General features: G+C 36.2%; 2 protein-coding genes across 7 annotated transcripts in view; one reads left to right on the top strand and one right to left on the bottom strand.

Annotated features, from left to right (window-relative positions):
• LOC124160765 overlaps window positions 1–14,443 on the top strand; it is a 29,457-nt gene extending 15,014 nt beyond the window's left edge. For both annotated transcript variants that reach the window (XM_046536786.1, XM_046536785.1), the window contains exons 4-6: window positions 1,770–2,124; window positions 6,174–6,413; window positions 12,058–14,443. In XM_046536786.1, coding sequence (XP_046392742.1) covers window positions 1,770–2,124; window positions 6,174–6,413; window positions 12,058–12,525 — 1,063 coding nt within the window. In that variant the 3' untranslated portion in view covers window positions 12,526–14,443. The remainder of the gene's footprint in view (window positions 1–1,769; window positions 2,125–6,173; window positions 6,414–12,057) is intronic.
• Window positions 14,328–27,567, bottom strand: part of LOC124160763 (choline-phosphate cytidylyltransferase A-like) — a 112,293-nt gene continuing 99,053 nt past the window's right edge. For 3 of the 5 annotated variants that reach the window (XM_046536780.1, XM_046536783.1, XM_046536782.1), the window contains 5 exons: window positions 26,842–27,063; window positions 25,576–25,743; window positions 24,055–24,182; window positions 20,617–20,706; window positions 14,328–15,101 (listed from right to left, as the gene is read on the bottom strand). In XM_046536780.1, coding sequence (XP_046392736.1) covers window positions 14,978–15,101; window positions 20,617–20,706; window positions 24,055–24,182; window positions 25,576–25,743; window positions 26,842–27,063 — 732 coding nt within the window. In that variant the 3' untranslated portion in view covers window positions 14,328–14,977. Of the gene's footprint in view, window positions 15,102–20,616; window positions 20,707–21,967; window positions 22,071–24,054; window positions 24,183–25,575; window positions 25,744–26,841; window positions 27,064–27,567 lie in introns of all 5 variants that reach the window. The other 2 variants (XR_006865233.1, XM_046536781.1) reach the window with 2 other exon arrangements.

The following is a 27,567-nucleotide window of genomic DNA, read 5'->3' as shown; positions in this document are numbered from 1 at the left end:
TCTAATTACCTGGATTTATAATAAACGGTTGAATGACGTTCCTCTTATCACAGGCAGTATTTTTAAAGCTGTGGCTTTAGTGGAATCTACAAAAGTAGGTAAGGGAAGAGGTTGCTCTGTGACATTAAGTGAAAGCTGTGCTTGGTCCTAGAATTTTAAACCTTGAGGTGGTGTTTTAGTGCTACAATATCAGGTGAACTTGAAAGTTCTTATGGCAGAGTTGCCGCAACATTTTCTGATGAACTCCAATCTGTGATTGAGAGTGGATCCTTTCCCCCTCAGCTAGTTTTTAACGTCGACGGGACGGAATTGTTTTAGAAGAGAATGCAATGACGCTAATTCATTTTCAGGGAAGAAAAACTTAAGTAAGGTTTCAAGGCATTTAAAGATCGTTTTACATTGCTGTGTGATGCTAATGTCTTGGGGGAGTTAAAATTAAAGCCAGTTATGATTTATCATTCACTAACTCCTCGAGCAATGAAATGTTATTTAAAGTAAAATTTGTCTGTTGTTTGAATGAGCAACAAAAGGGCCTGGGTGACACAAGAATTTTATTTAGAGGGGTTTGAAAATACGTCATCAGCCAGCAATGCATTACTAACCCCTGAGAGAGCATGCTTTTTTATTCAGCCTACGATACTATGCCATGACAAAATCAAGAAAATTTAATAACTGAAACCAACAAAAATATTGAACTTCTCAGTGGACATCTATAACAGCTGGGAACTTGTGTTACAATGGAGCCCGCAAAATTTCAGCGTAGCTTATGCATTTTTCCTGGATGTCAGGCCACCTGCTCGAAAGGTGGGAATTTCAAAAGCATGTACTAATTTATTTTAGCAAGAAAAAACGTAATTTAGCAAGAAAAAACGTATTTTAATGCGTGCCTACTATTTTAAAGTTATTTTAAAGTATAAATATTTATATTAATGAGGTTTTCCAAGGCTATTAATAGGAATGTATATGATTTTTTTGGAAATTCAATACCTAACATTTATGCCACCGGGTACGCATCCCTATCTTCCCAACATTAAAACGCTCTCATGTAACGCAATTTCATAGAGTGCAAAGACCCCAAGGAACATCCCTTGGAATCCCTTGCACTTAGCATGGGTGTAAATGAAATTATAAATTTATTTGTTATTAATTCTTGTAAAATTTAGTCTGTATTCTTTATAGCAGTTCATACATTTGATTATAATTTTTGTCCTAAAATGCTTAGCTTCAAATTCTAAGTACTGAAACTGTGCTCGCCCTGAAAATATCACTAATGAGTGGCACAATTTTGGCATGGATAACGTATTCTTATTGAGAAATAGGAAGTATCAGAACTTCAGAGGAGAACTATCTTTGCTAAGGAAGGAAATCTTGAATCTCCGGCTGTAATCTCACTTGAAATTCAAGATTTTTTACAATGTTTGCTCTCTCTCACTTGGCCAAATATGAATCCTCGCCTGCGTAGCACTATCATCAAGTCAGCGTAAATATGTGATCAAGATATTTAGCGGCCTGTGCTGGCTGGGCCCTCTTCCTAACTTTTCAATATGGCCTTAGTAAATGCGGGTGAAGGTGGTGGTAACTGTCACTGAGGAAAATATACCAAAACCAAATATTTTCTGCACTGTCATCTGCTACTGTCATCTTAAAGAAATAAAATATCAATCTAGCTCTTTATAACCCTTCAACCACCAAAATTAGGATACAATATTTTTTAACTTAGGTGACTCATATACCTACCTAATTAGAGTTTATCTCTTTTCATGCATCAGTTGTTCAAATCAAGGCCCATGCCCTAAATGCGGTCATTGGAAGTGGACCTCCGAACCAGTGACTGGAGGTGAAGAGAGTGATGATAATCTGGAATGGGCTCCTAAGTCCCTTTCAGAAATAAGGAAATATGAGTCCAAGTATATGGAAGACGCCTATGAATTGTTAAACCACCCCCAAAAACCATTGGTGAAGGGTCCATGGGCCCTTATCACGAAGGAGGGAATGAGACGTGCTGTCTCTGTTATTATCGCTACTAAGGCAGATTTTTGGGCGGAAGGCCCAAAAAAAATGGAGGCTACCAATGTTGAAGAGGGAGAAGCCTGCAAAGTAATGAACAATGTTCAAGCTAAATTGGTAAGCTAATTTTGAAATAAGTGGTAGGAAGTACATGGTTACGTTTTCTCTTACATTAATAAACTTCCTTGTGTGGTTTAACTGTCCTATTTTATGGTGAGGCATAGCTTGGTGCTGCTAATTTTGTTTTTCCTAGCATCTCTCATTCCATAAAATGAAGGTTAAATTTCAAAATTCAATTATTCGTAGCCGTGGTTAAACATGGATTATATAAATTATCTTATTTTTCAAATTACCTCAATTCAATGTTGAAGTACCATTGTACAGGTAAGGAGTAGAGTGAGGCTCGTAGAATCATTTCTTAAGAATTTTGCTTATATTTAAAAGTTTAGTGAGAGATGAGGATAGCTTCTATTGAATGTGATGGTATTGAAAAAATAAGTGGTATAATTTCAAGAGATCGACAGGGCTTCGGGGGAGAAAGGGAAAATTATTGTCCCATACGACATTTTCTCAAAGCCCAATTTTGAAAAAAAGACTTAGGTGAAATTTCACATCAAATTATGCTTGAAGCAAATGCTTATTTGAGCCTCTTGTGCATCATACTTTTTGGTTGGATTCAAAAGCGTTAGTTCAACTATGGATCATGTTTCTCAAGGCCTGGTTACACGGTGCATTAACCCGTACGGGTTAATGTATGAATGCGTGTCTGTTTGCATGTCTGAATTCATGGACGTTTGCGTGAACGAGGAGCATGAATGAGCGGTTACACGGTACATGCGTTCGCACAAGTTTTCACACATTTTCTTGTAACGCGAGGCATTTAGTTTTTGTTTATTCCCTTTACAGTGCGCAAAATTTAAATGTGAAAACAGTATCATTAGGTAGGAAGCAGACGATACCTACCAGAAAATAATTCCCTTTTCGTTGTTTCCTGTAGGACCAGGAAATTTCACATACTGGTAATATATTTGCGCTGCCGTGTAAACAGTGGTTTTCATTGTAGTTGCCGAAGTTGTTTAATTTCGTGCCAGTAATATTTATTTATATTTAATACTTATCGTTATCGCTAGCTTAAGGCTATATCTCAATAGTACTCTATTTATTTCAAACCGTTATCAAAGTTAATACTTAGGCTGAAAATTTGTAGACGCATCTTGTTTTTAAGCCGTGTTTACTAGACATTTTTCTGTCATCTGTTTCACTGAGTGTAGATTATGTATGAGAATAGATAATTTTAATACTTTGTTCTACTTTTGTCCGGGACGGTTATAAAGGTAAGAAGATATTTGCTGTTGATGGAAAAGATGTTGGTTTAGAGGTCTTGTCGATTTATGAACTTGCGTAATGTGAGTCGTATTTTTGTGGTGGGCCAGCGCATTCCCACCTCGTACGTATAAAAGGTAGAATCGTCGTTAATTCGTATGATATTAATTATGTTTAAATGTGTTCTATAAGTCGTATGATAGCCGCTGTATTTCACAAATGTCGTGTTGAAAACTCTGTGACAACCTCATCGATTGTTATGTTCCGGCATAATACTAAACTTGGTATGTCCGGCATACATACAGGGATAATCTATACGAATATTAGTGTAGATGCAAATGGCGAGTTTGTGGTAGGATTCAAGCACTTACGATACAGTACAAACGAACAAATACGCGTAAAGAGTTACTGAATAGCCAAGACGGCCGTGGAATAGCCCTGCAGATAACAACTAAATGTGTTGTTTCCCACCAGGTGGCTCTGTTATCAACTTGTGCGAATGCATGAACGAAATTAGAACAGGTTCTATTTTCCGTTCACGCGTTCATGCATTTGTACATTTTGGGGTGGTTACACGGTGAATTTTTCCGTTCATTCTCGCGTTCATACATTTAGACATTAACCCGTACGGGTTAATGCACCGTGTAACCAGGGCTTCAAGACAAGATGAGATATGGTGGACTAATAAATGAATTTACCAAACAAGATGCTTTTTTAGTTTCTTCTGTAGGAACTTATTGATTCGTCCTAGCAGTGTTTCAGTGGACATGGAATTGATACAATGCAGTGGAACAGTAGATTGTCGCAATTAATGGTTATTTGATGAATATGGTAAAATTTTGAATTAGGTGATCCAGAACTTTTTTAATATTTGATGGGTCCGAGTAAAAATTCTAATGCAATGAAGATGCTCTTTGCCTGGAGGCGTTAACATCATTTTTATATTGTATGGTGGAAGCTTGGTTTCATGACTGCTCATAGTCACTGGAAAATTGCCCTCTATATTGGGTGCTCTTTGTATCCAAAGGTGAAGACTTAAGCTGATGTATTCCCTTTTTCACCAAATATCACTGCTATTCTGTCGTATAAGTAATATTTTGTGGAGGAGGCAAATAGCACATGTAAATTGAATTATGTATTTATTTTTCAAATGAAATGTTCAAGAAATGTTGGCACTAGTTTCCTTAAACCTTGTGTCCATGGTGGTCTGTAGCACCATGTTCACTTATGTTTTCGTGCAGGGTTCTCACTCAACGGTGAAAACCTTAAAACCATGAATAAGCCGTGGATTTCGTCTACCATGGGAAACTTGGAAAAGGCCGTGAATTTCGTCTTTAAACCATAAAAATCTTTCAAACTTGATTTTAGAACTACGATTGAAAGAGCAGAAGAAAAGTGATGGACCTAAGGTTTTCCCGGGGAATAGACTGGAGGAAGAGGTCTCGGGTATCTAGCCGGGTCCAAGGGTTGAAACCCGAGAACTCTTCCTCCAAAAGAAAAATCGATATGTCGATCATGGTTCAATGTCAGTCATGTGCAGACACTGTCCACGTATTTATCTGCTCATGTATATTCTAAGCGCAATTATTGGTCCGTACCCCGTGATGACACATTAGATACATGACGTACCAAAGCCGGAAGACAGGTAACCGAAGTGTTCATTAACCGTGGCAAATATTCAAACACTTCTTAATTTCTGTGGCACCCTGGTCCCTCCATTTTCCTGATCACAACCTTAGCAGGAGCTGAATTTTGCAAACGATATGTGACGTCAGGAGAGATAGCACTTCCATTGCTGTGCTTGAAGTCACGGCATCTGTTGCGTTTGTTAATTTTTAGCTAACCTGCGGTCGATGATCGTTTCGCAATCAACATTTCTGCCTAAAATGGTTTATCTTAAAACCGTGAATTTGACGACATTTAGACCATGAAAACCTGGAAAACACGGTGAATTTTATATTTAAGTTAGCGTGGGAACCATGTCATGTATCTGGGATTGTCCTGGATTGGTAGGATGTGTCAGATAAGAGCGATGGCAGGAATCATATTCCAGACACACTGTCAGTAAGCTGCTTCGCACGAAGTTGCAGGAAAGGCAGTCTTATCAGGAAGATGCTTCATGAGCATGTGACACAACCCTCGAGACACTGAAACTATAAACATCATGTAAATGCTCATTCTTGAATTGCCATGAGAAAAAAATTTCCTATGAAGCTGGCTTAACCCTCTTGGTGCTATCCTTCTTCCTGGGGTACTGGCGAGAAATGCGGAAGGTGTTTAAATAAAATGTAGCAACTAGGAAAAGAAAATAGTACGAAGCTATTTTATTACACATCCATGTGCGTTTTTTTTATAAAATTGAGGAGGTTAGAGTGGATGGTATTGAAAAAATATTTTTATGCCTACTGAAATATAAATCTAATATAGTCAGTTATATCAAATTAAATAATGGACTATGCAAGAGCTGATAAATCGGCCCACAGCACGGAAATGGTTAAGCGCAGGTTTGAGGCTCTCAACCGGTTGTGGCTTCGTTGAAGTCTTAGCTCCTTCTGTTTACCATCCTTAATGGAAAGTGAGGGCCCAACATCTAGCACCATGAGCCTGGGTAAAATGCCATAGGAATCAAAAAAACCTGTCGTGTAGTGATGTGCGCATTGGCCTGGAAAACTAAGGGTCCATGGTCTGACTCACGGTTCAGAAGAATTTTTCTCATGGCAATAATGTATATTTCACTCCTTTTCAGGCATTAAAATACTAAATGTGCTCATTCAGTTGTAATTCTCGGTAATGGTGTCTTACCATCATATTTCCTAATTTTTTGCTACCTTACATTTTTTTAGACTTTGGGAAAACAGACTTCAGCCCTTCTTAAAGATCTGTATCCTCGATGGAATGTGGACGATGCAGCAGAAGTAGTGTTAGCTGCTGGAAATTGGGCTAACACTCGAAATATACTGACTATGTTTGGAGAAACTCCCTTACAAGGGTGCATCCCAGTGTGGAATTCAGTACCTGAGGCTAAGTTAATACTTAGTCCTGAAATAAAGAAAAACTACATTTCTTTTCCAGCGGGGACAGAGGTATGTGTAAATTTTCACTAATCGACTTCAACAGTCTTGTAAGTCACAGAATTGCTCTGTGGTAATTTCATAGGCATGGATTATAAACTCTTCTGTTTGTGGAAATGGCTTTAAATTTAAAGGTGATAAATATGGTGTTGGATAAGTTTCACTCCTTTGTTGGTTGTGGTGTTCCTTCCTGGTGTTAGATCTTGGTTCTAAACCGTTTTACTGCTTTTACATTTTAACTTACATTTTGTGTAAGATGTGCCAAGACTGCCAAGGCTCTTTTCCAGAATTTGCAAGGTTTCAGATTTTAAATTATAATAAATACAATAAGTTCTCTACTTTCAAAGATTTCCTTTCAGACTTACAAAAAATTGAATTAAAAATACAGTCTTTATGTCATTAGATCCTTTATCCTTCCATCTTAAATTCCTTATCCCAAGCCACTTTTACCATCAATATCTCAATCTAACTTCCCTGAACTCATCCAAGAGGAAGGTGGCAGAAAGAAGTATCGACGGTGCAGGTATTGCACAATAGTGTGTGTGCACCCTGGAGGAATACGATTGAAATGCAGTTTATTTGATGAAGTGTATCATAAATACCAATACTTTCGATTAACAGCATTAATTGTAGCTTAGTTTGTGTAATAATTAATATTTAATATGCATTGTTTTTGCAATGATATTGAGTCGACGAAAACGCTCATCTATTAGTTCCTCGGTATGTGATGTCTTTCTGTTCTATCTCATCAGCGTGCAAGGTGTTTATCGTGTTTATGATACAATACGTGTCCATTGGAAAACATTGGTGGATCTCAAGTGTGTAAAGGGAAATACGTTTAAGTGCATATCATGGAATCAGATTTTGTGAAGGTTTCTTCAAATAATATCCCATAGGTGGATGAATCAATGATTGGCCATGCTGATTGTGCTGGACTAACTATACATACCATGGCACAAAGTTTTAATGCTGCACTGGAGCTTTCTTGTTGTGTTGCCTCATTCATAATAAAGAGCAAATGACTGGAAACCTCATCAGAAATTAGGTCAAAGTGAATTAAGTAAGAGTGTTCGTAACAGTAGTTAATGGGGCAAAAGTTTATAAGTACGATACGAAGGTTTACGGAAGTAAAAGTGCCGGTGCATAGATAACTATCGATATTTGTATGATTATTTCAAAAACCAATCTTAATTTATCTATTTAACTATCTTCTCTTCTATTGTTATTTAACCTACTGACTCGCGAAAAATAATTTTTCATATTGAGTTTTGGCCTGTAGTGACTGGATGAATATCCATGGTTCATTATTTAATTGCCGCTACTGAGTTGGGTTCTTCTTCTTCTGGGCTATTTGAGGTTTGAAACGTAAGCATAAATAACTGGAGTTACATTTTGGTCCAGTCTAAGCAGTAATCTGATCTTAATTTCCTAAGCAAAACACATTTTTTATGGACGTATTTGTTCTTTTGTAGAATTAATGTATTCAAAGGTAGAAAAGTTGATTGAGAGTCTTGTTGTTAGCGTAACTGAGAAATAAATGAATTATACGATGTAGATGATGGCATGTACACACGTTTAATCTAGTCCATTAGCCATTCCATGACTTCTTTCTAAACTCTTGTGTATGCTGTAGAGGGGCTCACCCTAAAGAACAAGGTATGCCAGAGCACGAAAAACAAAAGGATGTCACAGCCCTGAGAATATGGCCGACTGGTGTCTCAGCACATCATTAATATTTCAAACTTTAACAATTAATATCTCACTTAAAAAGTACCTCACTATTCTCAGACTCTGAATTAAGCCTAATTTAGGTTTAAATTTATTTTAAGATCACTTCCCATAAACGTGCACTTACTCTATTGCGGTGCAGGCACTCTTGGGCGTAGGAAAGAGACTGCATATATCTACACTGGCTGTAAGGATTCTCCTCCACTCTGTCCCTAGTGCTTTTCTCCCTTTCATAGGAAGGCATAAATAGTAGTATATATTTTAGTACCATTCCAACTAGCACAGATTTTGCCTTATCCCTAAATAAGAGGATATTATACATATATGCCGTTAGGAAACCTATCTGAAAGCAGAGATAAAGTATGAAGAATCCATGCTGTTATTGGGTATTAATTGGAGATGCACTTCCACATTTTTGGAGATATGCCTATCCTTACGCCGTGTAGTTGCTGGTTGGTGGAAGATGTTTTGCGTACGATCGCTGCGCCACCACGCGAGATTCATGAGAACTACATGAAAATAATGTAATAACTGTGATAACATAAATTGGCTATTGATGAAGAAAGATTCAATGCATCATATATTATCTTTGCATTTCATTACTAAATTACAGTACCCAGCTAGCACAGATTTTGCGTTATCTCTAAATACGAGGATATTATACATATATGCCGTAACGAAACCTATCTGGATGCAGAGATAAAGTATGAAGAATCCAGGCATTCATCCCATTGGGGGATAAATCGGAGATGAATGTCCGCATAGCTGGAGATACACCTATCCTTATGCCGCAATTGCCGGTGGGTGGCAGCCGTTTCTCGTACAATCGCTGCGCCACCACACGAGATTCATGAGAATTACGTGAAAATAATGTAAATGCATAGAAGTTTAGGTACATACCAAAATATCTGATAGAGGAAGGTCGAAAATAAAATGATTGCTCCAAAAAAGATATATTTAATGAATAATTCATCTTAAAACGATATACATTGCACTAGAACACGGAGCAATATTCATACCTTCATCGGTAAACCATTAATCTTACTGTTGAAGTCCATTCTAGCCTTATCACATTATAGCAAAGACTGGTGAAGTACCTTACGCATGGCTTTTAAAAGCACAAATTCGTAATCCATTACCGTTAGGTACCACAGACATTTGCAATCACTAATACCTCGCATTTGTTAACAATCACAGCACTGTCTATGTTTTCTTCATTAATATCCATGACAATCCAGATTTTTTAGCTTTACTCGCCAAAAATCTTAATACACCTGTGCGTACCAGCGTAGCCCACATCGAACCTAGGGACACAAGAACGATGCTTAGGTCGGATTATCACTAAACTATTACTGCGTAGATGTATTGTTTTAACTCACAAACACCACTATTCACAACAACAAACAAGTAAAAACGAAGCCACTAATGGCGTAAACGGTAATGGAGGACGTCAGCGCCGATACGCGGCCAATTTTGGCAATATGGTACTGTGACAACCCATCCCCCAAATGCTTGAAATTGTGGGAAAAAAGGGATAATAAACGTGGCAGATAAGCTTATCCCTACAATATCTGATTTCTCCAAGGATAAATTCAAATCTGTGCTAGCTGGGTATCCCATATAGCATCAAATATTCCAGAGACATATCACGAGGCATATATGACCACTCAGAGAGGTCTGTATGCCTATAAGATCATGTCTCGTGAGATGCCTCTGAGATATTTGATACTACATGGGATAATGCAATATAATAACATACATGATAATAATAATAATATTAATTTTATGGGAGTAAAACCAATTTACAAGTATAAACTGTCAGGAAGATTACAAGAAAATTAATACATTTAAAGTTACAATTATTGAGCAATAAAAGTAGCATATTATGTGCAAGTTACATCAAGTCCATAGGTAGTGTATTTACAGCATATTTCGTTTAAATGAGTCAAAAGAATCGTAAAATATGTCAGCATTAGTCTCATGTGATGCACTGTCAAATAACCTCATTGCCCTGGTGACAAAATTTTTATAAACAATATTGTTTTTACAAAATTTAACAAAGAAAGTGTTGCAATTTCTTGTTGAGGTAACTAAGCAATTAAAACTAAAAATGATGAAATATAATGCACTGAATCTTTCACCATCGAAAGCCAACACTGCATTAGTCTCCACAATGAGGTTTTTTTCACTGTGTTTAACATTCACGCAAATTTAGGTACATTATGTCCATCTGAGAGGCTAAGGAAGGGCCTGGGCTTGCACTAAGTTGGGTCTAGAGGAACAACCACCATGCTTGGTCTATTGTGTCTGTGGCGGTCACTTTCCTCCATCCCGAGGTGCGTATATGCAGCTTTCATTTGTTAGTGCTGGAAGATCAATGCCACACATGAGCGGCTCTCGTTATTTTGAGAAGAAAATCCCCATCCGCTTATGTGCAACATTCGGTGCAAAATGGTTAAGGCATGTTTTGTTAGTTCATTATACCCTGATTAAAGTTGTTGTCTGGTTACTTTCATCGCTCACTGTAAAGTAAGTGAAGTAAACACTGTAAAAAGCATAACTCTGGAATATTGCTGATCATTCCAGCTAGCACATTATAGGCCTTTGAGATAAGGTGAAAGGAAGCTATAACGAAGGCGCTTATCAAGTAAGCTTGTGATGGGTTTCTTACGGCCAGGCCTGAGTAATGTCAAAATGGTTGCCAAACTTTCAGCACTTCCTCAGATGTTATTATTATTCCATCATTTTAGGGTATTATGTAGGGATTTATGTATAAGAATAATTTTGCCATTCTTGGCACTTCTGTAATATGAGTAGAAATAACATCATACGGCCATAATCTGAAAATCATTTACCTTTATGAACTGATGGCGAAACGACTGTTGTAAGAAAAACATACAATTTCACACGAATAGCGATGTAGAATAATATACAAATGCCGGAAGGAATCTCTATAAAGGCATGGTTACACGATACGTTAACACGTATGGGTTAATGTCTAAATGTATGAACACTTGAACAAACACGTAAATGCACCGTGAAACCACCCAACTTGTGCGAATGCATGTACTGAAAATAGAACCTGTTATAATTTGGTTCATGCATTCGTATATGTTCCGTTCCGGTCCACCAAAATCGTTCACGCAAACGCACATTAACTTGTACATGTTAATGTTCCGTGTAACCAGGCCTTAATATACTTATTGTATTCGTCGCGTAATCAGGCCATAAATTAAAATTCATAAATGTTATATTGTGTGGACTTTGAATAATTTCAGTTTTTCATGCACATACCAGCCAAGTTTTTTCTACAGAATTGGATTTTAAACTGGTGACTACGCTCATAGTACTCACCAGTTGCCGTGGAGAAGTAGTTAGCTTACAGAACTGCGGATGTGTAGGTCATACGTTCGGACCTCCCGAAAGTTGATTTTTTTTCTTTCCACCGAAAGGATAAATTACTTGTATTATGCTTCATATCTTCACCAGCTGGTCGCTTGCAGTTGTTAATTTTTTTCTATTTATGGGAAAATCTGATATTAGTTGTTAAGCTCTCATTAAGACTGGCTGAATTTCACCGGTAGGCTTTAAATTTATGTAGGGAGGAGCAGTGTAACATGTGTAGTATGCTGTTCAGCCGCCTTCAGTGCTCCAACAGAAGCGACTTTCGTTGTCTGAGGATATTTGATGGCATTCCTTACCTATTCTTCCCTAGAATCTTACCCTTGCCTTATTTAAGCCCCTTAGCTTACGATAAGCTGCTTATAAATTTTTTCCGTAAGAAAACCATAAGAAACTGTTAACTCTCTTACTTTGTGCTATCTGGGATGTGTGTCCATGATTTTAGATCTTCTACTATAGTTAAGACCATAGTATTTAGATTATTTGGGAACAAGATTAACATTCTGATGTATCAATTTTTTTGTAGGAGCTGGTAAGTTTTTTGGCAATAGCCAAAGAGCTCTTGGCAACCCCCATGGTACTTTACTTCCCGAAGGCAGAAGATTTGCTGATCCTACTTACTGCGGAGAAGTCGGTGCGTGAAAACCCCTTCAATCACCACAAATGTGCTCTTGAGTTGGGGATGTACCCTATGACATGTGATATAAAACCCATTTATGGGAGACTTGGGTCATTTCATTTGGCTAAAGCCAAAGCCTCAAATCAACCCCTGCCAGAAAACTGGTCATTGGATCACGTTAAAGGTAGTGACGATTTTGATGTGGGGTTTTTAGAAATTTGTGATGCATTTTATGGTAATACAGAGGAAAGAGAGGCTGCCGCATGCCTGTTGCTGCGAGTATCTCCTAAAAATGAGACATGTACAATTGACATCGTTCTGGAACAATTTAAAATTCCCATGTCTGACATTCAAAAATTAATACTGAATGTTTGAACCAAAGTTAAGCAGTAGAGTATGTATACGGGGAAAGAGGAGTTGAAAGATGAATAATTTTTTTCAGAAGTTAATTTTAAGTTTGGAATGAGGCCTACCCTTTCTGATAATGTAAGAAATTTCTGTGTGGGACATCAAGTTCTTACAATCAAGTTCGAAGCCTCTTGAATAGCTCCTGTTAGCAACCCAGGAAAGACCAGATAATCATAAATATTAATGAAATCAATATGAAACATTGATTGATATGAATGAAAAGTGTATTTCATTTGTATCAAGATTTTTTTAACATAAAAGTGCTTAAATTTCCTGAGCAAAGGAAGATCCAGTGATTTCATTGAATAGGTTTGAAAATCTTTGTCAAGATATGGCATGAAAATCAGAGGACATTTTTCTATTGGTAGTTACCATTGAATCAAATCATATCCAAATATATTTGATCATAGAAATTATTAGCTTAATCTGCAAGGGAGATAATCAGCCATAACCACAGGGTGATTATGTTGACAGCAAGTCTGGATGGATATAGATCTTGTGAAGAACTTTGGTTTCCCAGTTCAAATTATGCTCTTGAATACTATTACTCTGTGACTGCTTTTAAAGGCAAATCAAACTTTGGTGCCCAGAAGGAAAGTATTGCTGGAAAATTCGTTGATATTTCATTTAGATTTATTAGCTTCAGAAAATCCCACCTCAGCACGGGAATGTAGGTAAGAATATTTGAGGTTTTCCTGAATTTATAAGTTGTTTTCTGATAATATTTATGAAGCTGAGATGCTTGAAAAAATGTTCATTATTTTTTTAACTATTATTTGCAATTTCAAGTTTTAATTGCTATAATTGGTTTTTTATATTTGTAACTTTATTTTTAGTGTGTATTGAATATTGCTCCTAACTGTATAGCTTAAGGTACGTCTGTGACCAAGGAATTTAAAGACAAAATTCTTGGAAAGACTTCTGCTTCTGTATAATTTCATTTGAAATACACATTTTCTATGATCATGGCGCTGTTATTTGGTAGCTGATAGGTTATTTTTATACTTGAAAATTTTTTGGATCCCCTCTGATTCAGAATCTGTGGCTGGTTGAAAGCTAAGTATTAAAAAGTTAAGCTGAAGGTAGCCAGTAATTAGTACAATCAAAACATTTTAATCTTATGCCCAACATAATTAATGCTCTATTTGTTACCTCTTTCACATAAAATCTAGGAAGCAGTGATTTACTTAAACACCAGTCTAGCTGAAATCTTTATTCTAGTTCTTTTTGTAACTTCAGTCAACTCATCAGATATAATTTTGTCTGAAAGTGAGTATTTAAATGTAACGATACATACGTACCTCAACCTTACCTCTCTTAAAACTGAAATCAATGCCTAATTGTTTATTGCTCTGAGATGGTTTCATTTCTATAACACTGATGAATGGCACCATGGTTGCCATTCTTGGTGCCCAGGTTGGTCAGGATTGGTTGTTGGTCAGGATTATGGTAGGTGTATCGTAAATTCTTCAGGATTTAATTTGATAAGGGGTGACCTGCTGCATTTCAGTCAAGTTATAAATATGTATCTACCCTAGGTATGTGGGCTAGCTTAAAGGTACACTATCAGTAGGAAAGAAGTTAAAACACTTACCTCACACACGAAAAGCAGTGACATAATAGGGATTATTAAATCATGATAAAACAATTTAACTGAATAATATATCCATAGTTTTCTTATTTACAATATTGCAATTTATTTATCACAAGAGCCTGGTGGTGAAACATAACATTGACTAATTCGTTAGATAAAGAAAATACTCCATAAGTGGATGTAATTTCATTTTATTCAAGACCTTCTTGGTGATAAGAAGCAATACCAATAATAAATAATACAACCCATTACTTCTTCACCCAAGCAATCATTGCAGGAATGTCACATCCATGGCTCATAATGGGTGTTACAATTCTTCATTCCATCTAAAACAATAGAAAGAAGCATCTCCATTGTTATAATGGACCACTCCTCTATATAAAACTAAGGGCATATCTGTTTTACGTGGCAACAGCATCTATCAACAGTTCATTTCTCATCTTCTATAAAATTATGCTTTTTTGGTGCTTTGGCAAACTTTTCGTTCCAGGAATGGTGTCAGAAACACTTCACCATAACTTCCACCCTGGTATCATCACATTCAAATGGCTTGGCTGGTCAATGAAACTGAATGAGTCAACTGAAGTTAGGCAAACCAGGCCATCATGGTATTTAAGGGAAAGTATAGTAATTAATGATACTCTTGAGAGAATGGATTTTTACCACCAGTTCTCACGTTCCCAGTGGTATTGTCCTTCTTTGCCCCAATGCAGTCTTTTCTTCTTGAGGAGTGGCCACAGTGACACGATCCCCAAGTAATAACATGGCATTCCTGCCCATTCCAAATGCCCAAGTGTTTCTCTCTCATTTAAGGTGGGTTCTGTATCACTCTGATCGCGATTCCTCCTCATCTTCATCATCATAGTGATCTTGATGGCTAGAAGAGTTCATTTGGGTTGTGGATGATCGCGGTGAAGGGAATTCAAAGCGGCCAGCCTTGGGTGGAGGGCTGAAAGGAAGAAAAAGGATATATTAATTCTAGCAGGGTCGTGGTTAGTGTTGGGTGCCTTAGGATTCACAACCCCTTGAAATGTTTAAGAAATAAGGTTATAAGTGCTCCCCTTCGTCCAAATGTAGTCCTTCCACTAAAACCCCTGAAAAAGTTATCCCCCTGAATTTTAGCTTATATTAAAGAGTACTCACCCTCCCTGCCAGTAATAGTCCATTACGAACAGAGTAAGAAAAGCATGCCACAACCCACAACAGGATTTTTCTTACACTGTTTGCATGCTCTATGCACATTGTCGGAGCTTCATTATGATAAGATTTAAATGTGCGATGCATCTCGAGGCAGAAATGACCATCGAACGAAGTCGGGGCTGGTTGTAATTGTGCAATTGCACTACGCCGCCATACTTCATGTAAATTAGAAATTTACACAACTATCCTACCCAGTCTCTCTTACATTTCAATCTTACCGCAAGATTTTTTATGCTAAAGATCCACAGAGAAAAAATCATCCGCCTTGACCGGGATACGAACCCCGATCCCCCGATTTCCAGTTGAGTGCTTTAGACAGTTAAGCTACTGAGGCGTCATTCTTCCTTGTGAATATTTGAGGACACTACTGGACAAGGTGTGGCTGGACTGCTGAGCATATGATGCCACAAGCAGTCCAAATCGTGCGCACAGCGCCACAGCTGGAGAGCAGGCCTGGACATAGAACACAAAGAGGTGTTCGCTTTTGACTAGTTTAAAGTATACTGAGACTAGCCGCGGTGATAACTTTTACAGGAGTCACCCGCAATGCACAATCGTGCGAAACATCCACAGAATATGAAGACAGTATTAAATATTAAATTACCCCAAGATGTAACTATCCAAGTCAATATTGTCAGTCAGAGAGTTAGAGTTTATTTGAAGCTTCAGTTTCGGGAAAAATTTTTAAAATGCATGCGAATATAGTCCCTCCTTTACTTTTACCACAGGCATTTTTGGGAAAAAAGGGGGGACTAGGTATATTCAGACACATACATGTGGTATTACTTTATCTGTAACTTTCCAGCAAAGCAACATACAGTGAGTGTCTTACACTGTACTGTCGCACTGATAGCATAACATGACGCTGCCAATGCATTCATTTGTCGATTTTCATTGAGCAGATAGCAAAACTTTCCCAACCACAAAATCATTCAAATTTATAAGAAGTTACCCACCATCTCAAAAGATAAATATGCAAAAATATTTTCAAAATGTAAGATCACAATAATATCTCAGCGTTACTATTCACTACCAGAATACATATTTAAATTGATGATTATAAATTGTTAGATTCCTTCTAGCTGTGTATACAAGGGAGGTTAGTGCCAGTTCATTAGTTAGAGCCGTGGGAGGGAAAAAAATCAACAAATCACTACAAAAAAATATAACCACATGCACTTTAAAATTTATATAATAAAATTTAGTAAAAGCAGTAAAGAAACCTTACTAGGTATTAGCTTGAAATTAAAGCATTTTATTTATGAATTGACGCCACACGATTTTTTCCACAGACATACCAATTTTTCATGTTTTACCTAGTTCCAGAGCTATAGGTCAAAACATGCATTACCCACAAAAACTGTCATTGAGATGGCCTCAGTGATTGGACTAATTTGTTAATACGAGATAGAGACAAGTATGTGAGGCATACCATAGATAAATTTAATTATTCAAGACATTCATAAAGTTTGATTGGCTTAGATGTTTGTAATAACACCAAACAATATTCATCACCTTGATAATTTTTTAAGTAAAAACTTGGGATGGTATTTAAAACAAATGTGGATTATGCCACTTTTAATTCATCTCTCAAGGTTATGAGGTAAATCTGATTAAAGGAAACTTAAAGAGGACTTTCAAATTGGTTTTCCACTCAATTAGCTTAGTTACCGCTCAACTATCCACTAACTAACAAACAATGTGTGACATATAGACATTACACAGGGGTAACAAGAAGAAATAACCATATTCCAGCTGTTTGCATACAAATAGGTACCTCATAATATTTCCGTTTGTAGTGCCTTTAATATGAAGGCAATTATATTGCAGTTGCTTTGCTTAATTTTCTCCTGAATACAGGCGACAAATCAATATTTATATACAGAGAGAGAGAGAGAGATAAGCTAGCTAATGTGAGTTTGATTCTAGATGTATCAATATGAAGAAAGATCATCTAAGTCAGCCCATGTCAGCTTTTTTACCAACCCAAAATGCATTGGCCCAAAATTCAACCAGAAAATTCTCTCACTCACAAGCATTTTGGATAAAAACAAATTTTAAACAGAAATTATTAACTCAATGAAACTAATAAAATGCTCCACAGAACAGAGAGGAGGAAACATCAGAAGATTTTGAAGATAATTCTTGGGAGGAGGAATGTTTAGGCACTTAAACAAAATGGAAAATTGGGATGCAAATAAAACAGGATGAAAAAATAACTTAATGGTAACATTGACATGAAATGAGTGATATCTTAAACCTTTCCTGATGGCACCCAGAGAGGAAAATCTTTCCAAGCTACAAATACCGGAAGATTATTGTAAACCTCTCACTACGGAGCTCGTTTTTAGGAGGGGAGTGGCCGAGGTATTCTTGTCCCTATGATTTGGGACCCAACTCAACGGGGTGACCTGCCATTACCATGGCCACTGGACAAGACCCTCTGATCTTATTTTAGCATGAGTCCATGGTCAACTTATTGCTTTATCAGCGATTTTAAAACAAAATATTGCTATAGATGGTTAATAATTTACACTTCTATCAGAATTAACATTTTTTCAAGCGTTCCAGCCATTTAAATGAATGTCAAACCTCAATGAAAAGTCCATTAATAGTAACTCTTGAATTTCGTTCAAAAACTGCTTACACGCATAAAAACAGAAAGAATAAATTTCAAAATATAAAATATTGTAATATGCAACAAAATGTTTCTTTTCAAAAACCATTGACAATACACAATGGATTTCAACAGTGAGGAGGATTGTGAATGAGTAGGAGGGTCATGGCCAATTGCCGAGTTGCCGAGTGTCCATTCATTTTCGTTGAAAAATTCACGTCAGCTACAGCCAACGTTAGCTCTTTTGCATATGAAATTGCTCGTTGGCCACTACTGACATTTGACACGAAACGGTTGATAAAAATATCTGAGGAACTATAGCACTCACATAATTATGCCCTTAAGTTCCCATATTCAGAAAAGTTGTAATTTTTTAAAAGGCATAGTTAACACTAACATATGCCTCACAGTTCTATGTCAATATAAAATTGCATTAAATTTGCTACATAAAAGATAATACATATGCTAATGCTCAACTCAAACGAGTCTTAAATTCAGTTCACTTGTTCCTTCACCCGAATCAGAGATCCTAATCATTTCACAGATAATCAAGAAAAATATTACAAAAGATTACAGCTATTTGACACAGCTACATTCTAAGATGATACAATACAAAATAAACTGGATTCTTCTCTACCACTTTGGACCTCTCGCATATGAAATGGTCGAAAACTGTTGAATTCTTAATACATACTGTGTGGAATATAACGAAGTTTATTTTGGATTGCATCATGTCACCATTCCAAGAAGTGAACCCACAGACCAATGATTTGATACATTCTAAGGATCTATGTGACTACGTAAAATTATGATGGAAAACCAAAGCCAAACCAATGACTGTGCAGCAAATAAACAAATGGATGCATGCATATGTATACGACTACTACATAATCAGTAAAAAATTACATATCATTTCGGTTAAACCACTTTTATTTTTCTCATGAAACTATGACCACTAAGTAAATTTAAGCAGTTTAATTTTTTCTTCACAGTAACAGGCCAAGACCATTGCAAGTACAGGGCGAAGGTTCAAAACTTCATATTGTTTTGAAGGGTACTTCTAGGTGTCCCTCTTTAATAAAATTTTTTAACTACTGCCTTGCAGGAATCTACTCTTAACGCCACTAAAAATAAATTTGTTTCTCACTGACATCATTGGTAGCATCAAACCCCTAAAATGAACCCCTTTCAAAAAACCCTGCCCCATAAGAACAGGACATCTTCAGAACACATTTTTTAAATTTTCTAGCTGAGGCCTCCTTGTCAGCATGATATTTTACATAACAATACACACAAATTTACAAGGCAGCTACGGTCTGGGACATTGTATCCATTTAATGCAGTGCACTATGCAATAGCAACATCAAGAGTGACTGTAATATGAATTAAATGTCATTAAAACTGCTTTGTAAAATATTTTCAGAAGTTCAAAATCTCAGTGATCTCTCTCCAAATATTTTAACTTGAATCTCCTTGATGGAAGTCTTTGGTAAGTCTAAATTATTTAAAAAAAGATTCCTAGGCTATGGCAGCAGAGGATTTCCTTGTTCCAAAAAGGCAAGTATCCACAAGACACTGATCCAAATTTACAGTAAAATTATCTTCATCCATTTACGTAACATGATATTAACTATGTATATGGGTGGGCATAGACAGAGGACTATGGCCTCTATCAAATTCAAGCTACCAGCAAATATTTTATAAGCTTTGGAAGGAATTAATTTGGTAATTTCTTCTAGTGGGTGTAAACTCCTAAATAAGTATTCACAATGCTGTGCAAAGTAATTGAACAAGTGAAATCAAGCCCTATCATTTAAAAGAATTTAGAGTTCATAAACTGAAGTTCAAAAATGAAATAAAATAAGTTAATGATGAATAAATTCTGGCACTACGCAGGGTTCTCACTAAGGAGAATGCATCAGGCCTGCTCAAACAGTCTTTTTTATGATAATTTATGCATTTAATACTTCATTTATCATCTTGAAATTTTCAAGTAATATAGAAAAGACCAAGTCAGCTAAATATTTCCTTTATCTCCAATTTGAAAAGTTTAACAGAGAGAGGAAAGATTTAGTGCCTTCCCAGTGAATTTTCTACGGGAAGAGTTCTCAGGGTCGCCACCAGGTGAGAAACTATTACTGCCGATGTTTTGATGACCGAGTCGGACATTGAAACGTCGGCAGTAATACAGTTTCTCACCTGGTGGCCATTCCGAGATATCTTCACGCAGTTTATCACAGTGTTTTCTCAAATGTATAATTTTCGTATTGCTTCTCAAGTATCTGTGGAGTAATTGATGACTCTTCCATCTTTTTGGGTTTCCACCGTGTACAGAGGTAGACCTGAAGATGAAAGTAGTTTCACCAACCAAACCACCAACAATAAAAAATTTGCATGCGGTGGAAAAGCAAAAAGATATAGATTCACATAATTTTCAAATTTGAGATACAGACAAATTTGAAAAATGATCCTCTCTCATAACTCAGAATATTTAAAGATGATAGATTAAGTTTTAAACAAGTAAACATCATGAAGAGATATGAAAACCTCATCTGTTGAGCGTAAATGATGTGTTCTCATGTAGGGTTTCACTACTAATAAGATAGATAATGCAAAGCAGTGTTTTGGGCATCGTAAACAGCCGCACCTCAATGTCTTTCCTCCAACAGCTTCAACCTCCTTGGCCTCACTATTTCCTGAGGGGGCATCAACATCTACTGACCAGCAAACAAGTTGACTTCAATTTTATGAGAGAAAATTGAAGACACCATGTGCAGTGATGAGCAAGATGAATTTTTGTCGATGGGTGATGAGGGAACATAGAAGAAAAATTAATTCATTAACAAAAGGCTAAAAAGTGTGTAGCCTTTTAAGGATGTGTTGTCACATAAAAACACTAACAATAAGATAATAACCAGTGGAAAGCAATTTAAATTGCAAAACATATCTTCATGAAAATAAGACACAAATAGTTGTTTTTATGCCTCTAGAATTCATATCCGAGTCCAATGAAGTAGGGTGAATAGGAGAAAGGACAGTGCATGTGCTGATATTGAAAGTAAGGTAAATGGTTTGTTATATGAACCTGGCACCCAACAGCTGAGGCTGTTTGCACCTTTGAGGAAAAGGAAGAGTGGAAATATGAAGAGAAATCCTGCATTGGTGATGGCCTACTCTCAAAAGAAGATTCTGAGGGGACCACGGATTAGAACCCAGGGTTATAGATTGATACCATACTTAAAATGACTTCCACATACACCCCCACCACAAAATGAATGGGATTACATTATTAAACAGAAATACAATGGGATATAATTGAGCCTCCCTAACCTGTACGTAGAACATCACATGGCCGATGGCTTAGTTTGGGGTGAGCTTTATCCTCTCCCATTTAAAAACCAACCTACAGAAATGACACAATATATAAAGGTCCTACGGACATTCATGATGCACACTAAAAAGTAGTTACTCCATAACTTAATGAACAATTGTAAAATCACAAAGTCAGGGATGGATACAAAGGTTGGCCTATCACGCCAATGAACCCGCCAAGGCTTGAATTTGTAGACACTTAAATGTTTGGTTATTCAATAACAAGTGAAAAATACATTATTACAATAGATTGCATTGAAGTTTCACAACTTAAATATCTCTCAATTAATAAATAGGAACTTAAAGACATCAATCTAATATTCTGACTCTCTTGCAGAAAGAGAAACTTTTAATACCTACATGATTTTCGCGTTTTGAAATAACCTCTTTTTAAAATTTTCTTTATCTGCCACCCTGATTGAGTTATCCTTTCTCTCTTCAAATAAACTGTACATCCCAAAACTACTTGGTGACGAAAAATTTAAAAGAGACTTTTCAAGAGACAGTTGTACGAGTAAGAAGATACAAAAATCCTAGAGTTCGAGCCCTGATTTCTGGCATTAATTTACTCTTACAGATTCGAGTGAAATTACAGTGGGTTTATGGATTGAAGTGAATGAATCTACCTTGAACGCTTGCTGGAAAAGCCTTTGTCCAAAGATGAGAACAATTTCCTTGGGTTTCCATCAGCTGAAGAGGTAATCGGCAAAATCGTAGACCGAGTAAAAGCTGTTAGGGGAGAAGGTATTGTTGACATGCAGGAGAGAGAAACGGATGAGTATTTGGAATCGATTTGAAAGACCGTGTTGAAATAGGAATTGCAAGTAGTATTAAATGGAGCAAATATCTAATAAAAAGGTCAATTTGGAGGAAGGAGTAGGCACATGAAAGTCATCATCATATGTGTATCATGAAATCTCTTCAATTTCATCGGTGGGGGTCTATAAAAAATAATTAGACCAGACAAATGCATTAAAGAAAGTGAAAATGCATACGTCAATTCCAGGAAGCTCTGCCTCCTGACCATGAACTTGATAAAAGTACAAAGAGTCAGGAAAATCTCAGGTGCTCTTTGAGGTTATACGTCAGTATTCATGTTTTCCTACTTAAAATTCCTTGGGCAAGTGGGGTAGTCAGGAATTTCGTTCAAAGGGGGGGTCCAAAACCAGGGGGGGAAAATTTTTTAACAACAGGGTACAAAGCAGAGGGTTTTGAACTAATTTTAAGACTTTTCATAATCGAAAAAAACTTAATTTTTCAAAGAAGTCTTTTGTAAATTCATGATTTTTCGATATTTTGTTTTCTTTTATGGAAGGAAAGTAATTTTTTTATACTTTGGGGGGGAGGGAAATAAGGGGTCTGGACCCATTGCACCTCCCCTCTCCCTACGTCACTGCCTTGGGCTACTTCTAACTGAACGGGAATTGAAGCCAGGCATGTATTGCCAGTCAAAATTTCCGAATTCCAAAAAAGAACACCATATTATTTTGACAATTTGTAAAATTGCACTTTTAACAATTATTACGAAAAAATTTCAAGTGAATGAGGAGTTATAGTGTTTGGCCACTTTTCCATAGTGCACCTTCTGGAAACTTAAATGATCGCTCATAGGAAAGTTATTTAGATCTGATCTATTAGTTAGATCTGATCTATATTTTTTTCTTCATTTTTTTTAAGTTCTGGCTTAATGTGTTTTGAGCTTAATGCCTGACTTGAAAGAAATATTAAAAAATTTATTTAAAAGAATTCAAATTAAAATACATAGCAAAATACAAGAAGTGTTAAGATGGCATGAATTTTTAAAAATATATAAATAACGAAAGAGATGATAAGGATGTCCAACAAGTCTAGTTAATGGTTGAGTCATGGATAGGAATGGACTAATACGAGACTTTTTGATACCAATGCATACCATTACAGAAACTGATACCATTGCCGACACGATAATATTTCATTCTACATGTAATACAAACAAAAGATATAAACAGAAGCTGGAAAAGTGCAATTTCAAGTTGTCAAATATTGTACATTTTCCAGGATTTGAAGGAGTATTTTTAGTAGCAGAGGACTCGTGAGGTAATATTTGACACCTTGCTGGCCATAAGTTCAGTTAAAATGTAAGCACTACAGGCAATGGTTATGGATTTTCTATCGTTTTAATTCTATCATACCAATTCCACCTAAACCACAAAAATCGGCCAATAGTTTACATTGGAATTGGTTCTGTCCATACCTAAATATGGAATAATAATAAGCAAAAGCCAGAAAGATTTCATAATCTTGAGGTATTCATTATTAGAATACATAGAATTATCATATTTAAATAGAGAACTCATTCAAATTTTCAACTCCCAAAGCTATTTTTCATCCTATGCTTAGAGACACTTAAAGTTTCATTACCAATTTAGTCAAAAAATTACGTGATAAATGGAGATAAAACTGAAGTCAACAATGGTTATTCCAAAGTTATACAGGATCAAAAGAAATACCAATTTCAATTAAAATTCAAAGACATACTATAATGCACGAATTTCTCCATGCAATTAAAATTCCATTCACAAGTTAATGTTAATTGAAATTAACAATTCATGCAAAGCCACTTGAAACAAATTAAAAAGGTTAGTAATCGGAAACACTGAGTTTCCAAAGCCTTACATTCCCATACAAATTAGACAGCCCCATTAAAATCAATCAATCAGATGTATTGAATTACCTTGCAGAATCATCCAAGTCATCATACCCGGTAGCAGATGAACTGCCGTCATCATGGTTATGATGGGGGCTGCCAGGGGGAGACAAAGCTTGCATAATCCTTCCTTTGCTTTCATTCCAAATGTGAGACTGAGGAGGTAGAAACATACATTTTACGATGTGGAGAGCAAAAATAAATTAAAAAAGGATCAACCCTATAGTTATGGCTTATTTTTCATGAGAAAGCAATCCTGCATTTATTCGACTTCAAGAAGCACATGATTTGATTAAAAATAATTTAAAAAGTTTATTTCCGAGAACCTGATTCCATTTCACTGATTTCCTCAACTATTTCTTCAATTTTTCTTTGGTTGTAAACTAATGTGCAGTTATTAAGTTATTAGAAAAAATATTTAATTATTATAACCCTGATCAACAATGAGTCAGACATTAAGCTATTACAGTGAAGAATGAAATTCCTATCTAGACTAGGTTGGTTCTTCAAGAAGAAGTTTCTCCAACAGCTACATATGATTTCATCCCCTATTCAACAACTATCTGTTGAAATCAGTAGAATGGAATAGATTTCCTCTTCCAGCAGCTATGCAGTCAAATCAAAAATGGGCTAAAATGTACCTTAGTGAATCCATAAATTAATTGAGGCGTTAAGAGGGGGTCAAGTTGATTCTCATGCAATCTAACGTGGTGGGGGAGAGTCCTGGCAAGTGTCACATAAATTTTTTCCGCAAGAAACAGCGTAAAATGTCATTTTAAACTATGATTTCAGTAATCTTAACTACTAGTCTTATCTAATCTTAAATAAAATAATTAAACAAATTGTTTTTTCTAACACATCCAATGCAATGAAGCATAGATTAACGTATTTACGCTGAAAATATGCATTTTGAACAAACTCACGTGAGATTAGAGGGAGGGGGTCGACCCAAATCTCACGATATCACACTAAGGGGGGAGGAGATGAAAAAATTCCAAAAATCGCCACAATCGCCTCACACAATTTATGGACTCCACCTTAGATTTATTTCCATACTTCCATTCCCAGTGGAATCTGCCAGCATTACTGTTCATATTAGGAAGCGGGATGAAGGAAATACTCAAGAGAATTGATATTAAAAATAATTTTCAAAAATTGGTACAATTTTACAAAATTTATTTCGTTCTACTTGTTTCAACAGCTAGTTCTAGAATAAAAGACCAAATAATTTATAGCAGTTGGAGAAAATTCCTCGATTCCCGATTCTAGAAGAACCAACCCAGTTTTGAGAACAATTCACTTTCATTGCTACCCGTGATAACTTTGTATCTCATAACCTATAATTTAAGGTGCTTCCTCATTCAGAGTATGGATTCTCAATCATACAATATTTTCATCTTGTATATAGACAAGATACATTAATACACAGATTAGTCCCTAAAGATAAGTATTTAGCGTTATAGGCCAGGATTCACACTTACAATATGAACTGATATACCTGTGGAAACCAATGAAAAATTTACAAAACTCACACCATTATTGACTTACCAGTCGTCCTTCTCGCCCGAAGAGAAGTAAGAAAGTATCGATGAAATCTCTGGATTTCTCCTCCCATTTCTGAATCATATCTACTCTTTTTTCATCCAAATTTTCTATCACTTTCTTTCCTTGCTCTTTTAGCTCATCCATTTTATTTTGTAACCTGAACTTCTTTTCCTGCAAGCAGATAAGAGGATATTAGATAGAGATTGTGATGGAGCAAGGCTCGGCAACCTTTATGCCTGAGGGCTGCAACTGCCCAGCTTTTTAGGATATCAGCATATAAACACCAGTATTTGCAAGTGATATTTTTATAAATTAAACATTAAGACACCAGATATAAGCAAATCACTCTCTCCATAAGTAATTTTAAATCTGAAGAGTCAAAATAAGTGATTTTATATTTGGACTTGGAGGGTAAGTAACATTTCTGCAGGCCACATGATTTTTTTGTTAACTTATGGGATAAACATTTGAAATTAATTTTTATGAATAAGAAAATGAAAGAAGGAAGTCTTTCAGGCCCAGCGCGAGAGGTAACTAACCAGCCAATGGCTGGTAAAACCATCAAGCATATATTGACTGAATCACTAATCAATGCATGGCTTTCAAGGGGTTTAATTTATGCAATAAGGCTCAATTATAACACCACTCAGCATTTCGCAGCATTAACTATGATGTGAGTCAAGACAAGTACCCCAAAAAAATTGAAAAATTTTCCATATTAATTGCCTGTGTCAGGAACTCATTGTAGTAGATTGTTTGACTCAAAATTATGGCTGTAATATCATGAATTTGGTGGTGCACCAGAAGCATAGAAGAGTTGATTAAGTCATAAAAGGATAAATTTCTTTTTATTGCAATGATTTTTTAATCATGATCTAATTTACAAAATAGGAATACAAAATTTCAGAGTATTTAGGTAACTACCATCTAGCAAACAACCCTCAAGATTGAACTTCATCCAGCAAAGCCATCTCCTAGTAATACCCTACTGAACAGGTGCGAATTTAAAAAAATGGCACTAGATTTATTGTATCAAAAGCTTAAAAAAGATTAGTGAGAACAAAAAGAAGAATTTACAATGGAAGAATTCAGACAAGTAGTCCATCTAATAGGTTTGACACCCAAACCAGCAAACTTTGAGATAAACTTATGTTGGTCTATGCTTCCACTGGTGACCATTCTACAATCAAAGTTAAGCATGAATCTCATAAAAATCAGCCATCTTTTTACAAAGATGCAGTCTCATAATAAACTAAATAAGTTACTAACATTCAAGAAGGAAACATTCAATTCCTTGGCACTGTATCCTCTTGCTAAGTTGCGACGTACATATACATCATAATCGCGAACGATTCGGGCCACAATATCAGATGTAGAGACACCCTCTGTACGTTGTGTGGCTACAAACATTCCACGAGCTTTGAGTGGGGCATAGACGTCCACTCCAGATCCAGTGGTGTAAGGCTCCTCATCGTGGGCAACAAAATCAATCTATAAAACGAAACCAAGGGGGTATATTTAATACAACTTGCAGTCCTTGAAACTTGAAGGGAGACAATCATTAAGTTAAGACATATCATTCTAAAAAGAAACTATATGCTGCACTAAGATATGATAAATAAGAAGTCTACAGACTCAAGACTCTTTTAAACTTGCACGATTAATCAGCAATCCAAAGCAGTTAGTGATGAAGATAAAAGAATCACCAGGTAACAATGAATACAACAAGGGGTGTTAAAAATGGGCAAGACCACAAATACATGTACACAATTGTTCATTTTTTACTCCGTTATATATGTGAAGCAGATTGGTGATGTGCTGGTGAAAAATTCTCATATCCACAATTATGGCACAAGAACCCATGATGACTTCCATAGGTGTTTTGTAAGGACCAAGGGTGCTGCTCTTGGACCTATATGAACTGGTCGTAAACTGTTTAATAAATTGCCTTCAGAATTGAAAAGGATTGATTGCTATAGGAATTTTGCAAAAAAA

The sequence above is a fragment of the Ischnura elegans genome, chromosome 6 (assembly GCF_921293095.1).
Source record: "Ischnura elegans chromosome 6, ioIscEleg1.1, whole genome shotgun sequence".
Taxonomy (NCBI): domain Eukaryota; kingdom Metazoa; phylum Arthropoda; class Insecta; order Odonata; family Coenagrionidae; genus Ischnura; species Ischnura elegans.
This window is presented reverse-complemented; position numbering and strand designations above follow the sequence as displayed.